General features: G+C 31.8%; 4 protein-coding genes across 5 annotated transcripts; 2 read left to right on the forward strand and 2 right to left on the reverse strand.

Annotated features, from left to right (window-relative positions):
- The first annotated feature begins 9515 nt into the window (after positions 1-9515).
- On the forward strand, positions 9516-16021 carry LOC123897243 (autophagy-related protein 9-like). Of its 2 annotated transcripts, XM_045947797.1 has the most exons (11): positions 9516-9826; positions 10545-10617; positions 10883-11527; positions 11625-11945; positions 12390-12612; positions 13361-13540; positions 13636-13842; positions 13974-14051; positions 14135-14205; positions 14374-14484; positions 14872-16021. In XM_045947797.1, exons 3-11 carry the CDS (start codon positions 10956-10958, stop codon positions 15704-15706), a joined length of 2598 nt encoding a protein of 865 aa, XP_045803753.1. In that variant the 5' UTR covers positions 9516-9826; positions 10545-10617; positions 10883-10955; the 3' UTR covers positions 15707-16021. The 2 variants fall into 2 exon arrangements, with proteins under 2 accessions (XP_045803753.1, XP_045803752.1); XM_045947796.1 differs by lacking the exon at positions 10545-10617 and having other exon boundaries at positions 9593-9826.
- A 647-nt stretch (positions 16022-16668) lies between these two features.
- Positions 16669-18039, reverse strand: LOC123898337 (RING-H2 finger protein ATL16-like). Its single transcript, XM_045949268.1, has one exon. The coding sequence runs from the start codon at positions 17760-17762 to the stop codon at positions 16815-16817; it is 948 nt and encodes a 315-aa protein (XP_045805224.1). The 5' UTR covers positions 17763-18039; the 3' UTR covers positions 16669-16814.
- A 5991-nt stretch (positions 18040-24030) lies between these two features.
- LOC123898666 (ethylene-responsive transcription factor ERF098-like) lies at positions 24031-24684 on the forward strand. Its single transcript, XM_045949679.1, has one exon. It carries the CDS (start codon positions 24167-24169, stop codon positions 24569-24571), a length of 405 nt encoding a protein of 134 aa, XP_045805635.1. The 5' UTR covers positions 24031-24166; the 3' UTR covers positions 24572-24684.
- A 1197-nt stretch (positions 24685-25881) lies between these two features.
- Positions 25882-26952, reverse strand: LOC123895788 (F-box protein At2g26160-like). Its single transcript, XM_045946272.1, has one exon. It carries the CDS (start codon positions 26950-26952, stop codon positions 25882-25884), a length of 1071 nt encoding a protein of 356 aa, XP_045802228.1.

Here is a 26952-nt window from a genome sequence, read left to right on the forward strand (position 1 = left end):
ATTTTGGTCCCCCCCGTCAATTTTGACATCAAATATTGACGATGTGAAAGTGTAATGATGATATGGCAAGGAGACATTATGCATAGTGTTGACGTGCGCCGATGAATCATCAAATATGTAGAGCTTATGTGGCATTTGGAAATATTGCAGGTGAAAAATGGGCTGCAAAAGACAATGTCGAGCCCGACCCTGTACGAACTGTCGGGCTTTCAGGTCAGCCCTTTTTTTTTCAACTCTTAGTGCTCGAAGTATTTTTCTACACTATGCATACCAAAAAGGGCAAATCAACAACATACATAAAAAAGGGCATATCAATAGAGGAACAAAGAAAAACATACAAAAAACAAATCAACGATTCATGTTTAAGTTCACACATAAATTCAACGGTTACTCATATTTAAGTTAGAAAAACAAAGAAATACAGTTGAGGAAAGTAACTTACGAGAACAAAGAAAAAGAGAGAGAGAGAGAGAGAGAGAGAGAGAGAGAGAGAGAGAGAGAGAGAGAGAGAGAGAGGGAGGGAGGACGGACAGACAAAGACAAGTCACGCGGATGACTAGTGCCGGACGGAGGCGGAGTCACGGTCTGCTTAGGGTTTTTCGTTTTCCTTTCTCACTTTCTATTTAGCTTTCTTCTCTTACCCTTGTTGCTTGAGTTGTGTTTGTGTGGACTTAATATGTATTGAATTGACCCAATTGAAAATAGAAAAATAAATCAACAACTGTATTGCTTTGCTTCACTTACTCATATTATTTTTTTATTATAATTTATTCGAGTTGCGGAAAGCTCGTGGCCCATTCGGACTAGCCCATATTTTAAACGAACTTTATCAAACTGGGCTAAAAAGTCCGGGAAAAATCCGAGCTGCAAATTTTAAGGCCCAAACCCTAAAAATTCGATTATTCGAACTAGCCCATTTCAATAGCTCGCTTTAATAGATACTTTGCAGTCACACAAAATGTAAGCTTGCCACTCAACCATCGATCTATTTAAATACTTTGTCAAAAATTTATAAACACTAAAACATTTGCAAAAATGTAAAAGGAACATATTTACAGACGCACTACAAAACTAAATGTAAAAGGAACATATTTAGAGGAAACTGTGTCAACATATCATCTTTAGTGGAGCAAATTGTTTATTTTTATTGGTTTTGGTTTATAGGCCGAACAGGGAACAATGTTAATTTAGTTTTCTCTGAATGGCGTAATAATTTTTTAGATTGTTTTCAAGTTTCAACGCATCTAAAGTGATCTATTCTGAATTGTAAGATTTGAGTACCCCTTGTACTCCTTATAATTTATTTTTTGCTTATAAAAAAAAATGTAAAAGGAACTATGAATGACTACTTCCTTCGGAAAATATATATAATTACTCTCCAAAATTTTTAAAACTTGGGTCCTTTGTGATTTTTTTTTAGACTATGTGATTTTTTAGACTATGTGATTTTTTTTTTTTATTACACTATGTGATGTGTAGTATTTGATAAAAAATAAATAAATTGGTTTTACCAAAACCAGCCGAATTGCAAATGATCGCATTGGAGATTTTATTTTGAAACATCTCAGAGTAAAAATGATTAAAGCAAGGATAGTGTGCAAGGTTTTTTTTTCCTTTCAGAAATGGTTTATAATTAAGTGTTGCAAGAATAGGACTAAAACAAAATTGTCATAGAAATTAATAGCTGTTGCAACCTTCAATTTAATTTAAAAAAAGAAGAAAAAAGAAACTTATACTATGCACGTATGAAACATCTTATGATAATTCATTCATATGGCATTTTCAGATAATAACAAGGAAGTAGTAGCAGCAAATTAAATTGAACATAATAATACAAATTTATACTTAATTATCAATTAACACCAACCCTGTGGCCACCTATTTTTATGGTCCAATCTTGGAAGCCATGTGACCTTCTTTGAATTTGAACCCAAGGTAGTTGTTTTGATCTTCTCTTTTCGCGTAAACAACAACTTGAATATTACTAGATTTTTGACCCGTGCGATGCTTCTGTTGTATGATCTCTTGACACTACGACCATGTTTGAGATAGTACAAGTTATCGTAATCGGCCGGAAAAATCTCGTCGCGAGTTTGGATTGTGTTGAGGTTTGCATACTTTTGTTCAAGTGATTCCTCAGGTATGTTTCTTGCTAATAAAGGTGATGCACCTCCCCAATTATTTGTGCCCAAAGATGGGTGTTGAGGTGTTCTAAATTCCCACATAACTTCTCTTTGTCTTTGCTTCATCGTTGAAGTGTCCACCATTGCATCCTTCACCTGTTTGTATTGGGCCCTTGGTATCTTCTTATACAATAAATAAATAAATAAATACTTATATACTAACGGTGAATTGATTCAAGTGATTAAAGTCTTGATTTCCTTAAGCATGAGCTCAAGAGTTTAAGTTCTAATTGACGTGTATTATATAATTTTAGCTATTTTAATGAAATATTAAATAATTTCAAATTTACTATAGTAACCAAAAAGTATGTGATAAAAATTATCGAATAATTAAGACATTTACTCTATATTATAAATTAAATATATTGGTTACAGTATTAAATCAACCTAAAACTACTATATGAAACTGAAGGGATTACTTTATATTAAACTAATTCTAATTATCATCAAACTATGTATAGCATATTCAAGTAATTTATATATATGAAATTGAAGGGACACCTTCTTATTAAACTAATTCTAATTATCATCCAACTATGTATAGCATATTCAAGTAAATTAATCTTAATCTTAATTGAGATAATGCCGTGGAGGAAGCTATTCCAGTTTGATAATATCAAGAATTAGGTCGGATGAAAACTTAAAGCTCTTTCCTTGTTTGCGACAAAATGGCGAGTAATTTAATAAGTTATATTTACAAAAGTATTTTTTTTTTCTTTGGTGAATAGACGATATATGATAGCGCCATTATAAATTTATACACATAATTAAAGTTGCCGAAGTTTGAATCGGCTCAGTTAAAATATTCATCCTAAAAAATAAATGTTCGTCACGTCTGTTGTCTTATCGAGTATTTATATTTTGCAGATCAAATGAAGGCTTATATAAAGTTTAAGTCTTTCTATTTTTAATTTTCGCAATTTTGGCTGGTCCCCCATCAATTTTGCCATAAAATATTAATGACGTGACAATATAATGCTAATATGACAAGAAGACATGATACATATATAGTGCTGATGTGCACCGATGAATCATCAAATACGTGGAGTTTATGTGGCATTTAAAAATAATATATTAAAAATTATGAAAGTATCATATAGGAGGCTTTGCAATCACACGAAAAGTAAGTTTGCCACTCAACCATCAATCTATCTATTTATTATATAATGGTAAGTTGGTTTTCTCCGCGTCCCAAAATGAATGATCCATTTTGACTATATATGCATTATTCATATAACTTGTTTTGATTATATTTTTTTACTAATAAATAAAAATGAATATTAGGATATAAAATGTTGTTGAGTTCGTCAAGATGAGTATTTTCAAAATATCAAAATTTTATAATTTTAACTATTATACAATTAAAAATATTAATCGTCAAAGTTATACATCAGTATGCGTGAAACAGTCAAGTGTATCACTCATTTTAAAACGGAGGGATTAACATATTTACGGACACTACGAAACTAAATGAAAATGTTGATATAGCAAATGTAACATAACCAATAATGAGTTAGATGACATCTTTTTTTTCACTTTACTCACTTAGATCCCAAAAAAAATTTAAAGAAAATTATTAATATTTTTTAGATTTATTTATTAATTATAACAATTTAATGTGTGTATACATATCATTTATTTAGTTTTGTGGTAAGTTTGTAAATATATTCTTTCTATCTATCTTTTTGTAAATGTTTTTTATTTGAGAAAGCATTTAAGATTATATAAATTGTTTTGTTGTTATTATATGATAAATAGATTGATGGTTCAGCGGCAAAGTTTCAAGTCTCCCCTATAATAATTTCATAATTTTTAATATATTATTTCTAAATGCCACATATGCTCCATGTGTTTAATGATTTATCGGCTCACGTCAGTATTACACCATTCAGGCCCCGTTTGACCCTACTTATTTTTTATTTTTCTACTTCTCCTTAACGGAAATAGAGAAGTAGAAAATTGTATTTGACCTTATTTCTCCTTAAAAGAATTAGAGAAATAAAGTAAAGAAGTAGAAAATAAGAAGAAGTTAGGTCGGACACATTTTTTTACTTATTTACTACTTTTAAGGAGAAGAAAAAAGTGGAAAATAAGTAGAATCAAACAGAACCTCGATATTGAATGTCAAAATTGACAGAAAACAAGGGATACTATAAATTGCGAATTTAAAAATAGTGGGACTAAAATTGTAAAAAATTAATAATAGGAAAGACTAAAATTGCATTTGAACCTAATTTTTAAATACAAATTTGATTTTAGTTAAAAAAATAAAAATTTAAATTTTTTTTATAAGTAATGTTAGTTGTTATTAGTATTAATATGTTATGTTAGTTTTTTCTTCTTTGTCAGGACTCGAACTGTGAACCTCCTGCTCCTTAACCCTTAGCTCAACTAGCTTAACCAGTTGAGCTATCCATCGCTAACCAATTAAGACTCTTAATTTAGTAAATAGCTAATATAATTAAAATCAAAATATATGCTCACGTAATTATTAGAATACAATAATTAAATAATAGTTTGTTTTTACGGAAATAATTAAATAATAGTTAATCATAAAATATTCCTATAAAATATTGGAATATATTAATTAAATAATAGTTAATCATAAAATATTCCTACAAAATGAATGTCAATGTCCGGCCATACAATTATTAGATTAGATTAAGAAACAAGACAAGATCAGATGCCAATTTAGTGCAAGAAACAAAGTTCTTGTTTATTTCACATTGTTCTTGCTCTATAAGTTACTCCCTCCGTCCCAAATTATAAGGAAAAATTGGTCAAAGAAAGTTGATGTATTTGGTTAAGAATTTGGACTAAATACATCAATTTTTGTTGACCAATTTTCCCTTATATTTTGGGACGGAGGGAGTATAAGGTAGACTTTAAGTATTGTCTTTCATCGTATATAATTTTTTTTTATGCATAATTGTTTTTATTATTAAATCAATAAATTTTATCATTGGATCAAAAGAGATGTAATGTACTAATATTTTGATAAAATAATGAGACTTATTAATTTATTGATAAAAAAATAAACTTGTGCATGTAAAAGACTTGTGATATGGGTTGAACCTAATTCCACCTCATAATCATGATTCAAATTGTGTCAAAAAAAAAAAACAACTACAATGATTCAAATAGAAAGATTATCACTAATACAGTGACAGAGCCAAAAAAATTATAAAGTCTTGACAAAATTTCAGTTTTGCATTGAAAAATCTCAATTTTGAATAAAACTAACTCCTAAAAATCTCAGATATATCCTAAACTAACCCTTAAAAATATTAAAAACTTTGAGAGAACCTGAACAATGTTCAGGTTTGCTGGGGCGGTAGAATCGCCCCTGCTTGAATGGGAGGATTGAACGAGAGGAATGTCATGAGTTTGTCTTGTCTGACCACCTTAAGAAATTCATTCATAGTGTTTAGATACTATACAAAATAACAAACATCAAGAAAAAAAATAATATTTTTTTATTAATAAAAAAGTGCCTAAGCTCTATATGTATTTGTTTTGTGACCATGCAAAACTAACTAGAATGATGGAGAATCATATGAAATTTCATAAAAAGATATTTGGAGCTTCTGATGTTAAACTTTGCATGATTATATATCATGTTATTTTTCATGTCTATTTCTATATAAATTAAATAAATATATGTAAAAGATGATAGAGTCTCAACCTTTTGGGATAAAAAGATAAAAACTTTGGTTTAATTATATTTTTAGCCCCATTGATTTTTCAATTGTGTAATTTTTACTCTCATAATTTCTTTTGAGCGATTTTGATTTCCAAATTTAACCTTTTTTTTATTTTGCAGCCCCTACTCAACCACTCAATTATACTATTTCCTAAAATCTTTATTCAAAAAGTTATGTTTTTTATGTCAACTTATTTTTTTAATAATATGTTCATAAATGATTTGATAATGATGACAAAATATGTACATCGAAAAAGAATAACAATATAAAATAATGTTATAAAACACGCAAGATATACAAAATTTATAAGAGAATAAATTTTTCATCTGTTTTTTTTTTTATTGGATTAGCTCTATGTCTTCCAAATTTTTATTTTCTTTTGTTAAAGTATAAGACCTTACTTCCTTTTTTTTTTCTTCTGAATTTACTGATCTTTTCGAAACCACACTTTATTATATTGAATTATATCATAATATTATTTTTTTTAACTATATCATAATTTTTTAAATAAGCAATAACAACCAAACAAACATGTTACTTTAATAATTAGATTAAATTTTTTGCCTCAAAACTAATTCTAAAAGAACTCTGAACATAACACCACTAGGTTTTTTTTAAAACCAAAGTTATCATCTGCGCGCAACTGCAGAGACTAACCCCCTCAATGTAACTGAGATTCATTTAAGGAATTGACCTCTCCCAACAAATGTTTCTCCATACGCACCGGCCGGGGATCGAACCCAGGACCAAATGGTTAAATTAATCTTTTTGGAAAAAAATCAATTTGTTAGTTAAAAAAGCCTTCCATAAATCATGAAATATTACAAGTCACTAGGTTTGGTCTAGTGATGGGAAATTTGGGTAGTAAGTTATATGTCCTGGGTTCGATCCCCAGCTCATTGTAAAAAAAAGAAATCATGAAATATTATATTATAATTTTGTCTCTCAAACACTTGTCAAATACAGTATCCCCTAATTTTCTACACAATACTTTGATTTGGGCTCAAACAATAATTAGCCCAATACGTAGTACCACAAACCTCAACCCAAAAATGAACAACTTTGGATCGTCTCCTTTTTTAACATTGAGTTATTCTTTTTGCGCCCCCATAATATCCCTCTTTTTACTTGGGTAGCAAATTCAGTTCATTGATTATGTAGCAAGTGACCTTTTTTTTTTTTTTACCTAATTTCAACGTCTTCAGCCTTCACGCCCTCCAGATAAAATAACACCCTAATTTAATATCTCTTCTCCTAGTTTGCATTTTAGAAAACAAACCTCTTCGCTATATAACACGACTCTCACCACCTTCCTCCTCATTTCAACAGTTACTCAAAAAACTCAAACTTCTCTAAGAAAAAAAACACTCCAAAATTCCAAAACTCGAAATCCTCATCAAAATCAAAGGTTAGTGAAGAACAAAATTATAATATGACAGGTTAGTGCACCTACCATCTACCAGTTTAGCAGCACGTGTTGTGCACGGGGAAACCCCATTTGAGTGGCACCTATTTCGGTTAGTCATATCATTTCCAATTTAACCACACAATGTTCCTTGTTGATTACCATATTTTTCCCAACTATGATGACTAAGGAACAATATAACTAACCGATAATAAACTATGCGGCCGTTTACACAAAACAATAAAAAAATAACACAAGAAAAAACATGTGAAAATTGAAAGAATGGGAGGATGAATGAATTATTATTATTATTATTATTATTATTATTATTTTACACAAATGGTCCCTTATTATTGAATTCACCAAACCTTGTGATTGGTGGATGCTATGTCACTGCGACACACATGTCTAATCAAAATTGAGGACGTGTCATCACCATTTGACTGAAGGGGGACTTTTTTTTCTACCTTATGATAGATTCACTATTTAAAATGCAAACACAGTTCGCAGTGTAGGCAACAAACGTTTTTTTTTCTTCTAAAGTTTAAGAATTTTAATCCATGAAACTTTATTTTCATAGCTTGACTCATTTATTAGAGTATATCTTGAGGTCTACTACGACTTTGAGGAGGTCTCAAGACTCGACTCATCTAAAAAATTTCTTATAAAAAAGAAAAGAAATCATACCTAATCACTATAACAATTTCATTAAAGGTCATTAACTTGAAAACCAAAATGTTTTTACATTATTGATTAAAGTCTTTCATAAATTTAATAAGATTTCTATACATTTTCAACGATAAAATCAAAGAGAGAATCATTTTGCAAGTGAAAAACAAAGTCATTTTGCATTTTTAAAAATCAAACTCGAAATCGAACCGTTTTCGAAGTCATTGTACTATTAGGTATGATTGAATTGAATGATAAATAAATAATTTTTACAAAAAGTAAAAAGAATGCACAAAATAAGAACCAATTAAGACAATTAAGATTTTTTTCTTCTTCAGTGCATGAAAATTCGTTGATATTCAATTGAGATTTTTTAGGACTTTTAAAATGTCTCTTGGTATTCAAAAATCAACATATTTTGATGGATTCTTTCATGAAATGGATTTTGTGAAGTTTTTAGTTGAAAATACAAAAAAGAAAAATCTCACCAAAATTCATGAGATTTCACGAGACTCTAACTTTTTTTTCTTTTCTTTTTAATTTTTTATTATTGTGCATCATTGATCAACTATCATCATCATGTTTATCCTTCACTCTCTATCTCATTTTTTCCGGTAAAACTAAAAGCACAAATATGATTCGTTGATTAAAAAATGGATCTAGTATTTTTCATTATACTTATTTTTTACTAACGTTTTGTTGCCTTCTTGTTTATTTTGGTTAAAATAGAAACAATAAGCCATACATGTGGTTCGATAGTAATTTTTTTTGTTTGAGTTGTGGTTCGATAGTACCTGATATTGAATAGCAAACCATTATTAAAATATATATAATTTCCTGTAATTCATAATAAATTTTAGAGGGCGAAAATAGAGTTTAGATATATAAATTAAGAAGGATATAAATGGAGGAAAATATGATAAAGCTATAAACTCAAAAACTAATTGAAATAACGTCCGAAAAAAATAAGCTATAAGTTAGTAAAATAAACTATAAATTCGTGATGGAAAGACATTAAACAAACATGTAATTTTTTGTCATTCGAGCTTATAAGCTCAAAATTTGTGCTTGACAACCAGAGCCAACATGAAGTTTGAATCACTTTTTTATTATTATTATTATTATTATTATTATTATTATTATTATTATTGGTCAAATACTCTAGTAGCTATTCATCTTTAAAGTGAATAAGTGGAATGTCTGAGGTTCGAAATCAAACCTGTACATGTATAATGTGATGTCTCTACCAACTAAGCTAAGCTAACAGAGACATAAAATTTAAATTTTCATTTTTATTTTCTTTATTTAAATGTTATTAAAATTTGTTAATCTTTCGAAATTTTAAAAATCCATAAAGTGCTATAAAATTCTGTATTATAAATCCATTAAAATATTGTGTTAAGAAAGCTAATTGTAAAAAATCTTTTAAAATTCCACAAAATCAATAAAATCTCACAAAATATTTTAAAATATTTAATAAAAAAAAATTTGTCATTGAAAATCTCAATCGAATTGACCGTTTAAAAAAAAAAGTTATTGGAGGGTGTAAAAAGTAAGAAGGTGAAAAATGTTTAAAACGAGAGAGCCAAACGCGGCGTTTCAGTTGTACAATCTTGTAGGGAAGGAGAAGAAGAAGAAGAAGAAGCTAGCGATTAAAAAGAGAAGCAAGAACAAACAATAATAATAATAATAATAATAAAAACCTATGCTATGCTCCTTCTGAACGCAAACCTTATTATTCAAATAATATTAATATAATATCCCTCTAATTTCATCTTCCACCACGCAACTACAGCGATAATCAATCCCTATTCTTGCGTTCTTCTCTCAGATTCTTCAACTTCTACTTCTGCTTTTACTTCAAGGTACACACGCAACTTTATCCCTTTCTTTTTTCATCTTTATTCTTTTTTTCTTATTAATTTTCTTTTCCCCTTTGTTCAATACATGTGTTTTAACTAACCATTGTATTTGTCATGTGTATGATTTTGATGCTGATAAAGAACAAGAACATGTGTGTTTCTATACCATTAATAATAGTTAATAATATAAATACATGACATTTATGGAAGTTAGTTAATTGATCATAGGAATTGAAGTTAGCAGCATGAGGTGAAATTGTTGATGTCAATGAAATAGTTGCAGCCAATGATTAGAGTTTAGTTTGGTTAGTGCTTTAGGTGGATAAATAAATATAAGTAGTGTTTAATACTATCTCAGGTCGTTAATATAAGAGAAAATTTATTTTTTAGATACGTTGAGTAATTAATGTATCTGGCCTATATTATAAGCTAGATACATAAATTACTCAATGAATATAAAACATAAACTTTCTTTTATATTAAGGGCCAGAGGGAGTAGTTGAAATGACATCAAGTTGTTAAGGAAAAATGTTTGGATGATTGTAATTGTTGAAAATGTTGCGCTGATTTGACTCATTATTGGTCGGTTGGGTTGTTCAAATTGTCACTGTGTAATTCAACTGATCTTGATTCTTATTGAAGAATTACGACTGCCTAATTTTCTCTCACGAAATTCAATTTTTGGAAAATGGTTGCCTGACATTTTAGGATGACACTTCAGGTGCAGCTGGTTCCTTGAAATCTTTTTGGGATTTTGGTGTTGACAGTTTTGTATGATATTCCCTTATGATCAGGTATGATGTTCGTTAACTGGTAGAAATCTTGTGTTGGTCTAGATAGAATGATGATATTTTTGTGTTGCTAAATCAAACCCCGTGATGCAAGACCTTGTCGAGTTGCCCACCATATTTGGCTGTTGATTCATATTTTGTTTTCTCTTTTATTTTTCTGTTGTTGATATAGGTTGCCAAATAGGCTTCCAACTACATAGTTTCCTATAATATCGGTTTGTTTGTTTGCCTTCGTAAGATTCTAATGTTAATTCTGTCTTGTTTGTAGAACCTTGTTTTAACTGTTTTGATCTTTGGGGAATGAACTGGCTGTTTACACCTACTGTTAGTGTCTGTGAACAATGTTTAGCAGACCAAGTGGTTCCGGTGCTTTTAGTATATTTAAATGGAAACGGCGAGGTGCGTCATCTCTGACAAGAGGTTTACTTCATGATTCGACAGAGATTGAATTGTCTCATTACGGAAAGACCGATAGTCCAGGAAGTGAGAGTCCTTCAGATCTCCTTAATGGCGAAAGTGTATACGTAGAACCAATTGCTGATTTGGATCTCTTCTTTGAAAGACTTTATAGCTACTACTGTGAGAAGGGGCTATGGTGCATTGTTATAAAGTGGATTGTTGAACTTCTAAGTCTTGGGTTCACCATATGCTTTTCAGGATTTTTTTTATTATATGTTGATTGGAATGGGCTCCGTAATGCAAAATGTGGGATGGATGCAGTTGAATCCGGAATTAAGCCCTGTGATCTTGGTAAAGAAGCTCTTAATCAACACCCTTTAACCCCAATGACACTTACCAAAGCTATTATTGTTGGATACTTGGGAATTTTTTCCATCTATTGGATAGTTTGCTTCTTGAGATTCTTTGCTCAACTAAAGGATACTCTGGAAATCCGTCAGTTTTACTACGACAGGTAAATATGAATGATGAACAACTTAAATGCATTGAAGCAAATGGTTAATTTTCCTTGGTTCATATGTTTTTGTCATAACATACACGCTGTCTTGCAGTCTCCATGTTACTGACAATGAAATTCAAACTATGCCTTGGGCCACAATTGTTGACAAAGTTGTTCTCGTTCAAAGTACTCGGAAACTATGTGTGCTGAAGCATCTTTCTGCTCATGATATAGTCATGAGACTCATGCGGAAGGAGAACTACTTAATTGGAATGATCAACAAGGGTGTGCTTGCTTTCCCCATTTCACAATGGTTTCCAGGAGTCGGTCCTATAGTCCAATCTAGTCCCGATGGAGCACAAAATCGTTTAGTACTTACCAAGACCCTTGAATGGACTTTAAATTGGTGCATCCTGCAGAGCATGTTTGATCGGTATGTTAATTTTTATGTAAAAATAGCTTTTAGTTGTGTACAGAGTGTTCAATATATTTGCTTCTGTAATTTGTTAATAATGTGTATGGATTACTATCTTCTGAGGTGTATTCATCCAATTTCCCTTTTAGCAAAGATGTGAAATCTGTTTGTTTATTTGAAGGACTATTTAGATGCATAATGGTGCCTTATAGAAGGAGACAATTTTTATCTGGCACTTAAGATATATATGCATTTCATTTTTTGTGTTATTCTGGACATTGCGCTTGTTACTTCATAATTGGATAGGATTTGGTTGTTTTATTTTGTATTTGTCTTTGAATGAATGCAATGCATTTTTAGATTGACCTATGAGATGATACGTTAAAGTAATTAATATGAAAAGTTTCATATAATTAACTCTTACATATTTTTACTCTCCTTTGAACATGACTTTTGCTGCAGCAACTTTAGGGTCAGAAGAGATTTTGTGTTAAATCCAAAGACATTACAGACAAGGCTTATGGTAGTTGGGTTTGCAATGCTTTTACTTTCTCCATTCCTTGTCATATTCATGCTGGCATATCTCTTTCTGAGGCATGCTGAGCAATTTTATAACCACCCAAGCACGGCATCGTCTCGAAGATGGTCAAATTTGTCTAGGTGGATTTTTAGGGAATTCAATGAGGTATCATTATTCATTTCCTTGGTTTTTCCATTTTTCAGCTCATCTATTGCTTTCATGGTGATAATTAGTCACTTGTTGCTTTTAGTGTCGTTAGACACTTTGATACGATGTCAATAATATCACGTACTTATTTGATTCAGTTTATTTTGAGGAATTAACCGGAAATAAACACGCAAAAATTATCCATAAAACTTTGATAGATGCTCAATAGTGGTTGTGTACATAATCCATGCATTCTTTGTTAATATCCGAGATAAAATCACCACGGAAGAAAGATTTGAAGCTGTATACAACAACTATTGATGAAAATCCTCATTGGAGAATTTAGGCAAATTACTAGAAAGAAATTCTTAAAATTATTTAGTTTAGGAAAATTCAACGTTTAACTAGGGGATGTTTGAATAGAGGTTAACGAGTGACCATAATGGTATTATTCTAGTCATCCATCATTAGCTGGCTTATTCTTCCATATTTTTTAAAACAGGTTGAACATTGATGAGTGGCTTGAATTTTAAGTTTCTTTAACATAATTATTTGACTTTGTTAACATGTAAGTTGTCTGAGGAGAACCTTTATATTACCAAACAGTAGCCGTGTAGTTTGTATATGACATTTTGAAAGCTACTTAGAGAACCTTTATGTTGCATTAGTATATGTCTTCTGTTGTACCTAGTTATTATTTTTAACAATATCTCACTTGTTTTCTTTTACTTTTATTGCTAAAGCTTATTAATAACTTGTGTTATAGGTGGACCATCTCTTCAGGCATCGGATTAATAACAGTGTATTGCATGCTTCTGATTATCTCAAGCAATTTCCTTCACCTATCATATCTATCATTGCAAAATTCATATCTTTTGTATCGGGAGGCTTTGCTGCAATTCTGATCATTATTGCTTTTCTCGAGGAGTCTCTGCTAGAGGGACATGTAATGAACTTCTGTTAATTTTGACCAAGTTTACATAATGCGTCATGGTAGGCATTAAATGTTTTTACTGATTTTTTTCTGAAACAACATTGCAGATATTTGGTCGGAACTTGTTTTGGTATGCTGCTGTTTTTGGAACTATAACTGCTATTAGCCGGGCTGCAATTGCAAATGAGCTTCTGGTATTAGATCCCGAGGGAGCAATATCTATGGTGGTTCAGCATACACACTATATGCCAAAGAGATGGCGTGGTAAAGAATTTACTGAAGTGGTTCGCGTTGAGTTTGAAACCTTATTCCAGGTACTCCACCTGAGGTGTCTGTTTAATAATACATTCACATTATGTTAGAATGACCCTTATTTCTTATTTATTAACACAATAGCATAGGTTTGAATACTTCTCATGCTCATGTATTTCTATGTATGGTGCAGTATACTGGAATGATGTTACTTGAGGATATGGCTTCAATTTTCCTCACTCCATATTTGCTTCTGTTTATTGTCCCAAAGGTCATTTTCATACTTGTAGATTTTTTTATATGGCATCTAAGTATAATGTAATTCACTATAATTTATTTATTTCCATTTTGCAGCGAGTTGATGATATCTTACAGTACATTGCTGATTTCACTGTAAATGTTGAAGGTGTTGGGCACGTTTGCAGGTTTGCACGGATTTTTTTCCTTTTTCTTCTACGATGTTCATCTGTAATCTCTGGCCATTCTCTGGGACTTTAATGATTTTGTTATTGGTGAAGGGGGTGTCTCAATTTCCATAGATTAATGGCAGAAAATATTGATTATATTTTGTTATATCGTTGATGTTGTCACAGTTTTAGCACCTTCGATTTTCAAGAGCATGGAAACACTCATTACGGTTCCCCATACAGTGCCCCTCGTAACCGGAGAAGTTCACAGGGGAAGATGGAGAAATCGTTGTTGAGGTATGGTCTTGGAAAACTTGTTGTAGTCATAAGACATATCGATGACATTGTGCATTCATTGAGATTATTTCAACAAATCTCTCAGTTCTTGCTGCTGTTTTGTTTGCTGTCTGCTATCTGCTATCTGCTATCTGCTATCCTGCTTTTAAGTTTTTGTAGCACAGTTGCAATGGAGTAAATATTGCTCTTACTTGGTTTAGTTTGAGGGGTGGGTGGAAGAAGAATGAATGAATTCATTTAAAAACAGATAATTTCTGATGTAAATTGGCGGCTGGAAGGCGAAAGTTCCATCAGTTATCCATATATATTTTTTTGCTTTAAAAATGATTTACATTACATTATGAAGGTTCTCAGATTTCTTTTTTTGATCTTCTGTTGTCATTACAGCTTTCAGAGTAGTTATCCATCTTGGGAACCAAATGCTCAGGGGAAGCAATTTTTGCTAAATCTTAGAACATTCAAAGAGAAGAAGTTATCAGTACATGGAAACGGACACGGATCTTCCCCTCCTAGAATGTGGAGGGGTAGTCCCAATATGGCAGGCAATGGAGACAGGAACAGGTTTATATCCGGGGAAATACCATACAGTACTTATGTCCCTGGAAATCACTTTGGTTCTTTGTGGTTTATTGAAGCCAACCAGAACAATCACCCCTATCTTCTTGATTGGTACTACACATCTCGACCTCATGATGCTACTTCGGGAGATGTTCCATTCGAACCATTTGGAGTAACTGAACATTATTCCAAAGACTATTCGATGCCCTCCAACTTGACACAGAATGAACCTGAGTTTGAAGAATACTCAAACGAGTACGAGGAAGATCGGGCTGCATCTCATCTTGGTGCTTCCACATCAGCTCCCATCTTCAGGGAGAGCCTTATTCAGGACCAGAGTTATAATGAACCGCCCAACGCCACCAGAAGCCATTGGTGGGCTAGAAGTCACCTACAGAGTGGACGGGCTCAGACAAGCTTTTTTGAGCCTCCAGATTTCAATGACCTAACAACATATAATTATCACGACAAGTTTTCTGATAGAGGGTCAGAAGATCAAGATCAAGAACAACACTTTCACTGGAGAGATCATCACAACAAATTATCTAGAACAACGACGGCAGATGACTTAGAGGCAGGAGAATTTAATCTACATTTTGGTGATATTTATAGTAGACCTCCAAAAACTCCCACTATAGATACCAGCACCGCAAGCTTTGAGTAGTAGATTTGTCACTCTCCCACATTATTTGTTTGGGAGGTTCTTGCTTTCAATTAAATGGAATGCATGAATTTCCAAATCATGATTGTCCCTTTTCTATTTAGTTATTTGGAAATTCTATTCTTTTCTGTACATAGATTCATTAGAGTGAGGTTAAACTGTTAAATGAGCCTCATCTTGATGTTGGTACTTAAAAACATCTTAAAGCTGCCTTTGTCAAGAGGTCTGGGATACCTTCCATTTTTCTGGTGTAAGGACCTCCCAAAAAATAGTGTAGCAACTGTCCTGATTCATTAACCCAATTTCTTGTTTTAAGAATCCCTCTGGCCTTAACAGTTTAAACAAAAACTATAACTAGTTTTTTAAAAGGAAAAGAAAAAAGAGCAAAACCATAGTTATTGTTGTATATTATTCTTGCTCTTCTCCCCTATGAATATCTCATAATCCCTCTCATTTTCTTATTCACCGGAAGATATCTTCCGGTAAGCAAGTTCTATCGGAAGATATTTTCTGGTAGTATAAATTTTACTGGAAGATACCATTCGGTAGTGTTTGACAGCGATCACCTACTTTGATATGATTTCCTACTTGTTTCTCTTTCTTCACTCCCTACCCCCTTCACAATTCCGGGCCCAAATGACACTCAAAAGTAAGAACAGAGGGATCATGAATTGAACATGAATGAAAGCTGCATGCGTGCAAGTAATCATTTGCTTTCATTTATGATTTTAAGTATCGACACTAAAAGCAAACGCCTCTTATTTTCTTGGACAATACTTCTAATAGTGCCATGCTAGCCAGCTCAATTAAAGCAGTGTCTCATTTTTCTCATATACTCCTTACTGACCCCACTAGAATTTAAAATCTCACCGGCATAACTGGAATGAAAGTTTTTGGTATTAACTCTCTGATTTTTAGGAGAAGAGGTTCCGGTAATTTAGAATTCGACTGCAAGGTAAGTAAAGTTTGACCAATAATTATTCTGGGAATGAAAGTTTAGAATAGAACAGACAGGGAAAAAAACAAACTAAAATCATATTATCACATTACATTACAAGTTTACATTGTAGTATTATTATACTATGTTTTCGACAGAAATTACTGCAGTTTCTTATACCCTACCATACCGAAATGGAAAGAATGATCTTCTACCTCTGCTACTATTACAATCTTCATTACCACAATCCTTACTTTGATGCCTATTATTCTGTTGGATGATATCTTGAACATCCAAGTAAACTTTTCTATCACTTGCAGAATCTAATGAGAAAGATCTTCTAATAGGCTGAATAGAAGAAAATTGTTCATCTTTCTTTCTAACATCAATACATTCATCACCCATTATGGAACCATGATGGCATTTCCATGGTTTCAACTGCACCATCTTCTCCTCTTCCATTTTCCTAGTTGTTGAATGAGTTCTACTCAATGGTTCTAGTCTTTCTGTCGGCTCGTTTCTTTCTTGCTGCATATGCGACATTGTTCCTCGATTCTCTCCTTCTCCCCACAATTCAATGACCACATAATCTTCATCACTACCTATGTTAGAGAGTAACTGAGAATCCTGTGGTGAAGAGCTTGGTGCTGGTATGATATGGTTCGTCGGAAACTGCGTGTTGCCTGAAATGCTTGTTCTACAAAGAGGGCAATTAGCATTTGTTTGAAGCCAAATGTTAATGCAATCTAAGTGAAAATGGTGGCTACAATTTGGAAGTACTTTTAACATATCTTGTTCTTGGAAAGAATTCAAACAGACAACACAACCTTTTACAGTTTGATGATCATCATTATTATCACCTCTTTTTGTGAATTGAAATGTTGGGATTTCTTGGATGACTGATTCGTCGACGCCGCGGTTCCAAATCCTCGGGGAGAATGCTATGAAAGGTTCTTCATTTTGTTGAGGTGGTAGAATGGAAAACCATCTCAATGGGTGCCAATTTAAGCAACATTTAGTTACAAGAATCAAGTAGTTGATAAATATGAAAGCAATGGCTAAGATGCTTAGTACAATAATTGCAAATATTGTTAAAGCATAGTGTGAAGAAGATTGTGCCATTTGAAAACTATGAATGCTAGATCTTATGTGACGAGATTTGAGATGTTGTTCCCTTTTAAGAGATTGATTTGTTTCTTAGCAATGTGAAGGAAAGAAAGATATTGTGTTGGATAGAAATGAGTGATATTTATTATTTAATTTGAAGAAATAGTACTCCCGGCCCTCCTCCGGTCCTTAATTTAAGAGAAATTTTATTTTTTAAGTTCATTGAAAAACTAATATATCTAAACTATAATATATCTGGAGTACTTCCGCCAGATAAATTAATTTTTCAATGAACCTAAAAAGTAAAATTTATCTTTAAGAACCGGATGAAGTAATTAATATACTAGTGGTGATGAAACTGGAAAACCAATATAATGAATGCATTTGGATTATGAGTTCTAAGTTGTAAGGAACAGGCACATGTGTTTGTCACAAAAGGAACTTACACATAGAGAAACACGAGGGGTCAGTGTTTGACTTTACAACAAGGTTTATCCTTTTCTTAAAAAAAAAGACAATCTTTGTAGTGTGTCATTTTTTGGCATTATTTTCTCTTGTTTGAATTTGAATGAATGAATGTTGTCTTGGCCCTTGTCCCCCATCCTTATCAGTGAGGTCATTACTAGATGAAATTAGTGGTGTCCCCTACTAATGAGGTCATGGTTCACAAAATCATCCCCTAAATCGGTCCAATCCAAAGATAATCGGGTAGGTTCAGTTTGTATTTCTCTAAATCCACAATATAATATGATATTAGGGCCCGTTTGAATTAACTTATTTTCGAGCTTATTGATAAGTGCCCAATTTTAGTTATAATGTTTGATAAATATGAGCACTTACCAATACTTTTATGAAGAAATCTTGATTAAAAACCCTTTTGGTGTAAATATAAACATTAAATCAAAGAGGAATTGATCCCAAGGCATTTTTGTTAGGAATGGCTAGAAAAGCAGGTTTTGAAGCCTTCGCTCAGCGAAGCCATAGCGAGCTACAGCGAACTAAACCAGTGGACAAAGGGTCCATGGCGAGCTTCAGCGAGATTCAGCGAACAGGACAGCAAACTCAACGTTCGCTCAGCGAAAGATAGCGAGAGATGGCGAGCACAACCCGGGAGGAAGGGTCTGTTAGCGAGAGATAGCGAGCATCGGCGAACAAAGTGATGAGTCAAGCCTTTTGCTACGTGTCAAGAAACCCCTTGCTTAAGTAACTAGTTCGCTCAGCGAACGTCATTTCGCTTAGCGAACTCCTCTGTTTTGAAAGTCTATAAATAGAGCTCAGAAGCCATTTTCTAAGATATAGAGTTTTGTAATAGTAAAAAGATACGAGTAATATTAGTTTTAAGAGTTCTTGAAGGTGAATTCATCATTATACTTGAGAAATCAAGAGATGTTCTTCATCCCTTTTTCTTGTAAGTTTACTTTTATCATGTCTAGCTAAATTCCTTTGTTGTTGGGATTAGATGTAGTTATTTTGTGAACATGTAGTCAATTTAATCTTAATATATGTGTTTTCTTTATCAATCATTATAAGTGTTATCTTGTTTTAATTGTCTATTTCTAAAAAAGATTTGAACAACATAGACATATATTGTTTGAATCAAGAGTAAAAGATAATCACTTATTAAACTTCAATGTTTAGACATAGATGTTGAGTTTAGTAATCACGTCAAATATCAGATCTTAATGCTATTATGTCGATTAATGATTCGAGGCATCGAACGTTGGTAGATATAATAGATTTCACGGCGTAATCCGGATACGGATACGTTCGATGTGTGATATGTGATAATAATGATTGGTAAATGAAATATATATAGTGAGGTTGATTGATACATGCTAACGAGATAATGAATCTAGTTCCGACAACCTTTTATTATCCGAAAGTTTATCACGCACTTTTATCGCAATTTTATGTTACGAAACCAAATCAAAACAAACCCGCACTTAGAATCATGGAATTTGTGTATGTGCAATTGATATCACACTAGTCCCTGTGGATACGATATAACGAAAATACTTGCTTTTGTACTTTCATCACTTATTCAAATAGTTTATGTAATATAAATTAGGTTTTATATTATTTTATATGTTCACACTAGTGAAAATTGTATTTTTATAAGCTATTTTATCATAAACTATATTGACAAATTTATAATAATACATAAAAATTACCTAAGTTATTTGCATAAGCTCAAAAATAAGTTAATCCAAAAGAACACGGTTTGTTAATTTTATTGCAAAAATGAATTTTATTTACTATAACATTCCTATTACAAACGAGATATATTATAATAAATAAAAATATAATTAATATTTCGTTGATATTTTAAAGTGACAATTAATTTGAGACAAATAAATATTACAAATGAGATATTTAAGGCCGTTTGTTTTAGATTTTTTAAAAATTGTTTTTATGTTTATGTTTATGTATAGACTATCATAAAAGTAAATTACTAAAAAATGATTTTTATGTTGAAAAAATGAAATAGCTATTTTAAATTAGCTTTTGATATCAGAAATATGAAACACTTTTAAAGTAATAAGTCTTTAAAAAGTATATTTTTTAAATTATACTCCCTCTGGCCCTATATATAAGAAGAAGTTTGCTTTTTAGATTCATTGTAGGAGAAATCTGTGGTATACACAAGGTGTATTTTTTTTTTTTTTTCAATTAATTTTTTTTCAATATGCATGAGCCTTAAATTGAACTCTTAACCGAAAATTTCTCAACGCACCCACCCACTTTCTCCCGCACTCCCTAGCGCACCTAAAAAAATTCGGAAAATACGTTCCGAACAGTTTTTTAGTGTAAAATTTACACTAAAAAATTCGGGAAACGTTTTCCGAATTTTTTGGGGAGTGTGGGAGAAAATGGTGGGTGCGTTGAGAAACCATCCTCTTAACCACATAGTACTTAAAAAGACCAAAACCCTCTAATACTCCAACCAATTCATTGTTGTTGTTTTGATGAACCTAATGTTAATGAAAATGAAGTCGTTTAGACAATAATGCTAGTTACATGGGGTAAATCTTTTTAACAAGAGAATAATAATTTACTCATCAAGACATCTCACCAGAACTCATCAAGAATAATAATTTAACCGCTGTAAAATTTTGTTTTTCATCTATATCTTTATCTATTTTTTTATTTGTTTTTCAACTTTATTAGTTTAATTTTGATTATTTAAATATTAAATATGGTAATCAATTGGTTGATTACAAATTATTAATAAGTTTAGTTAAATGTAATCATAAATATAGCTTAATTGGTAGAGAATCTAGAGATATTGTATGTAAAATGTAGGGAACGAAGTTCAAACCATGTTATTTCCACCTATTCACCTTAAAAATGTGAAATTCTAGCTACTAGACTATATTTGATAAAAAAAAAAAATAAAAAATTAGTAAATTAATGACAAATCATACACAATGAGTTAAGGTTTAAGATTATGACTAAAACAATCCACCATTGATTAGGCTTTACTTAATTATCTTTCAGTTGAACTTTAAATTATTAAGTCTATCTTTTCGAAAACCCAACGATAACTTTGTTTGGTTTCAAGTGTGAGTGGCTAAGTCCCACATTGGTTATCAATAGGAAAAATGTTGGATTTATAAGAAAGGTGACCCATTATCTTAAGATTTTGAGTGGAGATGTGACGTCTCTCTTTCTTATAGTCCTGGAGCATTGGATCCCATTGTTTCTCCCGAGCTCCCCGGACTCCCCCAACAAACTTGACATCTCAACCTTTTTTTCCTTTTGTTTACTTGTACTTTGAAGTTCCAACATTTGAAATTGACGGTAATAAAAGACCAAGTTTACTTGGAAGTCGTTCTTGTCCATTGAATTTCCATCCAAAAAATACAATGAAAAGAAATCAAGAAATTGGTCCCCCACTTAGCAACAACATCTCTGTGAATCTGTGATTGATCATGGTCAAGCACAAGTTGATAATTCAACTCTTGAGCAAGATCCACTCTGAAAATTGAACCCAGGTGCCTGGCTTTATCTATTGTAACTGTGGCTGATCAATATCAACATCCTTTTAATTGTATCAGTTACATTTCATTCATAATAATAACTTGGTGGACAATAATTATAAACTTGAAGAATAACGATAAAACGAGTTACTTTTTAGGAGGCCAAATTTATGATAAGTGTCATATATAACCAAGGTTGTTAGAACCGGACCTGTCATCGAACCGGCAAGCTCACCGGTTCAAGGTTCAATTGGTCGGACCGGGTTCAATCGGAGTTGAACCATTTTTAATTAAATATATATTTTAATTAATATATAAATAAATATATATGAATAATTGCTCAATATTTCATAATTTCACACATTAAAAAAATAAAATATCACAAGTCAAAATAAAATAAAATTTATAATTCAAACCAAATGAAAAATAGATGAAAAACAAAAACATTTCCTATTCCTACGACGTCGTTGTTTTGTTTCAGATTTTTTTTTAAAAAAAATTAAAATTAAAACGACGTCGTTTTGCCCTATTTTTTTTTTTAAAAAAAATCTGCAAAACCGCTTGAACCGCCCGACCGGTTCAACCCGGTTCGACCCCGGTTCACACATTTTTTTGCCAGTTGGTTTCATATCCATTTTTTGCTCAAAACCAAACCGTTTTCATGACGGGTTCACCTTAGATATAACATTTAGCACCGTAGCAAAAGATGCTAGCAACTAACAATAGCCACAACATTAAAATCTCAAGGTAATGCTAACATTCAAAATAATAATTTTATCTTGAAATAAATAATGTTTGACTTCTAAAAATATGAAATGCACAAGTTTTAGTACCAAATTTCTTTTTAGACTAGTACACTAACAAGTGCACCAAAGACACGTGTTATCTTTTGTCAAATCTTTAACTAAGCCAAAAACTTAGGGGGCGTTTGTTTCACGGATACACCATTAATTCATGGGATTAACTTTCCCAGGAACATAAAAGTAGGAACCTTGTTCCCAGAAAAATAGGAAAAAAAGTGTTTAGTTAGTAACTTTATTCCTGGGCATCTTTTCTTAAAAAAATCCAAGGAACAACTAAATTATGTTTGGCTTGCGATGTATATTCTTGGGAATGAACATTATAATTATCAAAATACCCCTAATGTATATATAATGAAACCACCAATATTACTATGGATATTAGCAAAATTTGTTCACGAAGATCACCATATTTACAAAATTTGTTCATATCGATGTAGATAAATTCTCTCGTGATACTAAACAAGACTATTTTTCATTTCGATATCCATAAATTTGTTCATGTCGATGTCCATTAATTTCCATTTCCATTAATAAAAGAAGAATGGGTACATAATACGTATAACCACCGGCGGTTAGAGTATGAATAGCAAGACTATAACACAAGTCTCCTATGATCCTATTAATTATCCATATATTCTTAAAAGCACACACCTATGAACAAAATTAAAAGGGTAAAAATGGGATTTGATAGAGATCATGTGTATATGGTTCCTGGGAACAAAATTTTCCCATCCTCATTTCATATTTTCATGGGAATAAAATTGACATGAACGTGGGTAAATATGGTTTTCTGGGTAATTTTTATTCCTATGTTTTTTTTTTTTTTTTGTTTTCCATCTACCAAACAAAGACACCTTTATTTTCAGCCTTAGAATCCTAGGAATATTTTTTAATCAGCGAAACAAACACCCCCTTAATATCGACATCACACTAGTACACTTTCACTTCATTATAATTTTTTGTTTGACTTTATATCTATATGCATCTTTCTTTGGAGAATATTCCAATTGACATCAATAGTAAATATTGCAAAATAAAAAAGCCATCAAGTTCTATTTCAAAATCTAAGAACCATGATGTAAGACAAAGATATAAGTTGAGGTTCAATGTTTCACCTTACTACCTTTAGACACGTGATAAATTTAATCATCTAAAATAATATTATAATGTCTAAGTCCTTTAATTAAGGAGTACATAATCTTATTTTTAGTACTTCACTAAACGACCATAGTTTTGACAAAACAAGTGGCACTTGTAGGACAAATTGTTATTTTTCTATATCCAAATTTCTTAGATATTATAAATTATGATTAAATTTGCATTAGCAAAACCTCTAGATGCATGGTCCTTCTGACCTCATAACCTGTCTTGTTAAGAACTATATACCAACTAGGTAATTTTCTTTATGAATAATTATAAAAATAATAATAATCCAAACAGAAATTAATCCTTGCATATATATTAATCCACATACATTGAATTGAACTCTATAACCAATCTTAATCATGGATGTATCTTTCAACACGTTTGGAAATTTTTACTAATCCATTGAACCTTGATAAATTTTCAAATAAGTGCATTTTTTGTACCTCAATATAAAAGGCTAAGTAATGATGCTGATATTCTTGTACACACAATGGGAGATGAAATCAAGGAAAAGGTGAAGGAAGGTGAATTACAAAAGCAAATCAAATATAGAGGAGTAAGGGTAAGGCCATGGGGAAAATGTGCGGCAGAGATTCGAGATTCGGCTAGGCATGGAGCTCGAGTTTGGCTTGGTACATTTAATACTGCTGAGGAAGCTGCGAGAGCTTACGATCGTGCTGCTTTTAATATGAGAGGTTCTTCGGCTATTCTTAACTTTCCACATGAACATTTTCCTTCTAAGCCCTCTTCTTCTTCTTCCAATTCAACCTCATCATCTGCAAAGGTTAAATCAAAGCTTGATGAACAAGTTATAGAGTTTGAGTATTTAGATGAAAAATTGTTAGAGGAACTCTTGGACTGTGAGAATACCATCAATCACAACTGGTTCAAGTAGGAGTTACTTGACTTAGGCATGATTTTGTTTTACTTTTGAATCGTAAATTAGTACTTAATGTCAATTTAGTACTTTATAATAGAATTGCTTTGTTGTTACACAATGTTTATTCATTCATGGCTTACATATATATATATATTTTTTCTTAATTACACTTTTAGTCTCTTATCTTTATTTTAGGTTTTAAGTTGGTCCTTATCTTTTAACAGTTTCAATTTGGTCCCTTATCTTTTCTGCAGGTTTCAAGTTGGTCTCTCCCGTTAAATTTTTCACTATTACCGTTAAATTTGGACAGTGTCATCTTTTCAAATGTGGTTTCCGTTTGTCAAGTGTCCAAATTTAACGGTAATAGTGAAAAATTTGACAGGAGGGACCAACATGAAACCTGCAGAAAAGATAAGGACCAACGTGAAACTTTTAAAAGATAAGGGATCAACTTGAAACCTAAAATAAAGATAAGGGACCAAAAGTGCAATTAAGCCTTTTTTTTTTTATATTTTTTTTGGCTTTCATTTGAACTACAATGTTTGAATAATAATGTTGATTGGCGCTGGACTTGGTAGGGAGAATCACGGTTCGATATCCAAAACTATGATTGGGAGGATATTGGAACCACTTGATGTCAGAACTGACCTTCAAACTAAAATAGACAGTCTAATAAACGAATACTGACGGTGAAAAATAATAATCATGAAAATAAAATGAAATATGGTTTTTCCATACATAGCAAGACATGTTTGCTAACATGGTCAATTATTACCTAAGCATGTCAAATAAGAAGCTACAGTATGAGATAGAAGACATCATTGTTCAAAATTATTATTCCTCGTTAACTAAATAAAAGAATAAATACATGTCACAAAATCGTATTCAAAGGAATAAATCATAGCAATTACTAAAAAGCAGGCTCCAAAAGAACTATCACTACAAATTATCAATTGACACCTATGAAGTATAAACACTCTTTAGATTAGGCGCTTTTCGGTGTCAGACATATATCGATGTCAAACACCGACATAACACCAATTTACAATTATATTGAATTGTGTCATTTTCTCAAATTTCTATTGGTGTCGACGTGTCAGTATCCGTGTCGTATCTAATGACTGTGTCTATGTCCGTGCTTCATAGGTTGACACAGATGGTTCGACCTTCTATTGCGACATATTCTCAATTACTTTGATGGTTCTCCCTGACCTTACTAGGGTGTGCCTTTTTGAATCTAAATTTTAATATTAAAAATAAAGTCACAACCATAAGACACTAAAATCAAAGGTAATTTTAAATAGAGTGATTATTATACTTACAAATTAACTTGTCACAGGATGGAACAAAGTTGGACAAGGCCAAAAAATGTTAGCAGGCTTAGACTCGAAATTCTCCAAGTTGAAACAAGAAGCCCTGTCTTCAAAATAGAAGTATATGCAATTTCTTTCACATCCATGATAATCTTGAGCCAACAATGCAAAATTTGAGTCTTTACCCAAAACAAATGAAACATCACCCAAATCTTTTACATCTATCCATTTACCCCATTCTTGATCAAGCTTATAAACTTTCACAAAAACATCCTTCAAAAAGTAACCAAATCTAATATCAATATAAAAATGAACCATATAGAGATTTCCATCACACTCTACTAATTGCTTATGGTTTTCATCATAATTCATCCATATCTGCTTCATTTCACAACTGAAATTTTTTGGTGAAAACTGAACCAACTTCAAGGACAAAGCATTGATCCAAAAAACGGTTCCGGTTTTATCCACGACATAAATTTGTCCCTTGTAACGTATCATATCATCAAACGTTTTTCCACCATCATCCTTTGATATTGTAATTTTCTTTTCTCCGATGGAAACTTCCAACCTTTTACAACCCCATATTAATGCAAAGACCATGCAACGACCCTCAACAGAAAACAAGATTACTTTGCGACCAAGACTAACATGTGGAAACCCATTATCACATAAAGTATATAGTTCAAACAACTCAATAGCTTGAACGTTCATCAAATTCACCACTTTTTGCGTACTTTTATCCCGAGATGGGAGTTTCTTGTTGGTGAATAGATCAAGGAGATAAAATTTGGAGGAATTTGAATCTTGAAAAACTTTGATGAGCCACCCTTTCTTAGAAGTTAAGGGTTCGTTATCATGTTGTAATGGTTGAATGCGATATATTTTAGTTTGGATTAGAAAATGTCCTTCATGTGGAATGCAAAGATCATTAGAGAGAGGTGGAAGAGGAAGAAAAGATCGCCATAAACTACAGATACTGCGGAATCGCATAACATCTGATATAGTTTTGAGATTTTTTAATATAATTTCCCATAATTCTTCAGGAAGATATGAGTTTGAACACTTCTTATTCATATTCAT

This window comes from Trifolium pratense, linkage group LG7 (assembly GCF_020283565.1).
Source record: "Trifolium pratense cultivar HEN17-A07 linkage group LG7, ARS_RC_1.1, whole genome shotgun sequence".
NCBI lineage: Eukaryota > Viridiplantae > Streptophyta > Magnoliopsida > Fabales > Fabaceae > Trifolium > Trifolium pratense.

Excerpts from the sequence above, each read along its gene's own strand:
- LOC123898666 (XM_045949679.1), top strand. The coding sequence starts at position 24,167 with ATGGGAGATGAAATCAAGGAAAAGGTGAAGGAAGGTGAATTACAAAAG.
- LOC123898337 (XM_045949268.1), bottom strand. The coding sequence starts at position 17,762 with ATGGCACAATCTTCTTCACACTATGCTTTAACAATATTTGCAATTATT.
- LOC123897243 (XM_045947797.1), top strand. The coding sequence starts at position 10,956 with ATGTTTAGCAGACCAAGTGGTTCCGGTGCTTTTAGTATATTTAAATGG. Across the intron at positions 11,528-11,624 it reads CGTCAGTTTTACTACGACAG|TCTCCATGTTACTGACAATG; the intron begins GTAAATATGAAT and ends GCTGTCTTGCAG. Across the intron at positions 13,843-13,973 it reads AGTTTGAAACCTTATTCCAG|TATACTGGAATGATGTTACT; the intron begins GTACTCCACCTG and ends TGTATGGTGCAG.
- LOC123895788 (XM_045946272.1), bottom strand. The coding sequence starts at position 26,952 with ATGAATATGAATAAGAAGTGTTCAAACTCATATCTTCCTGAAGAATTA.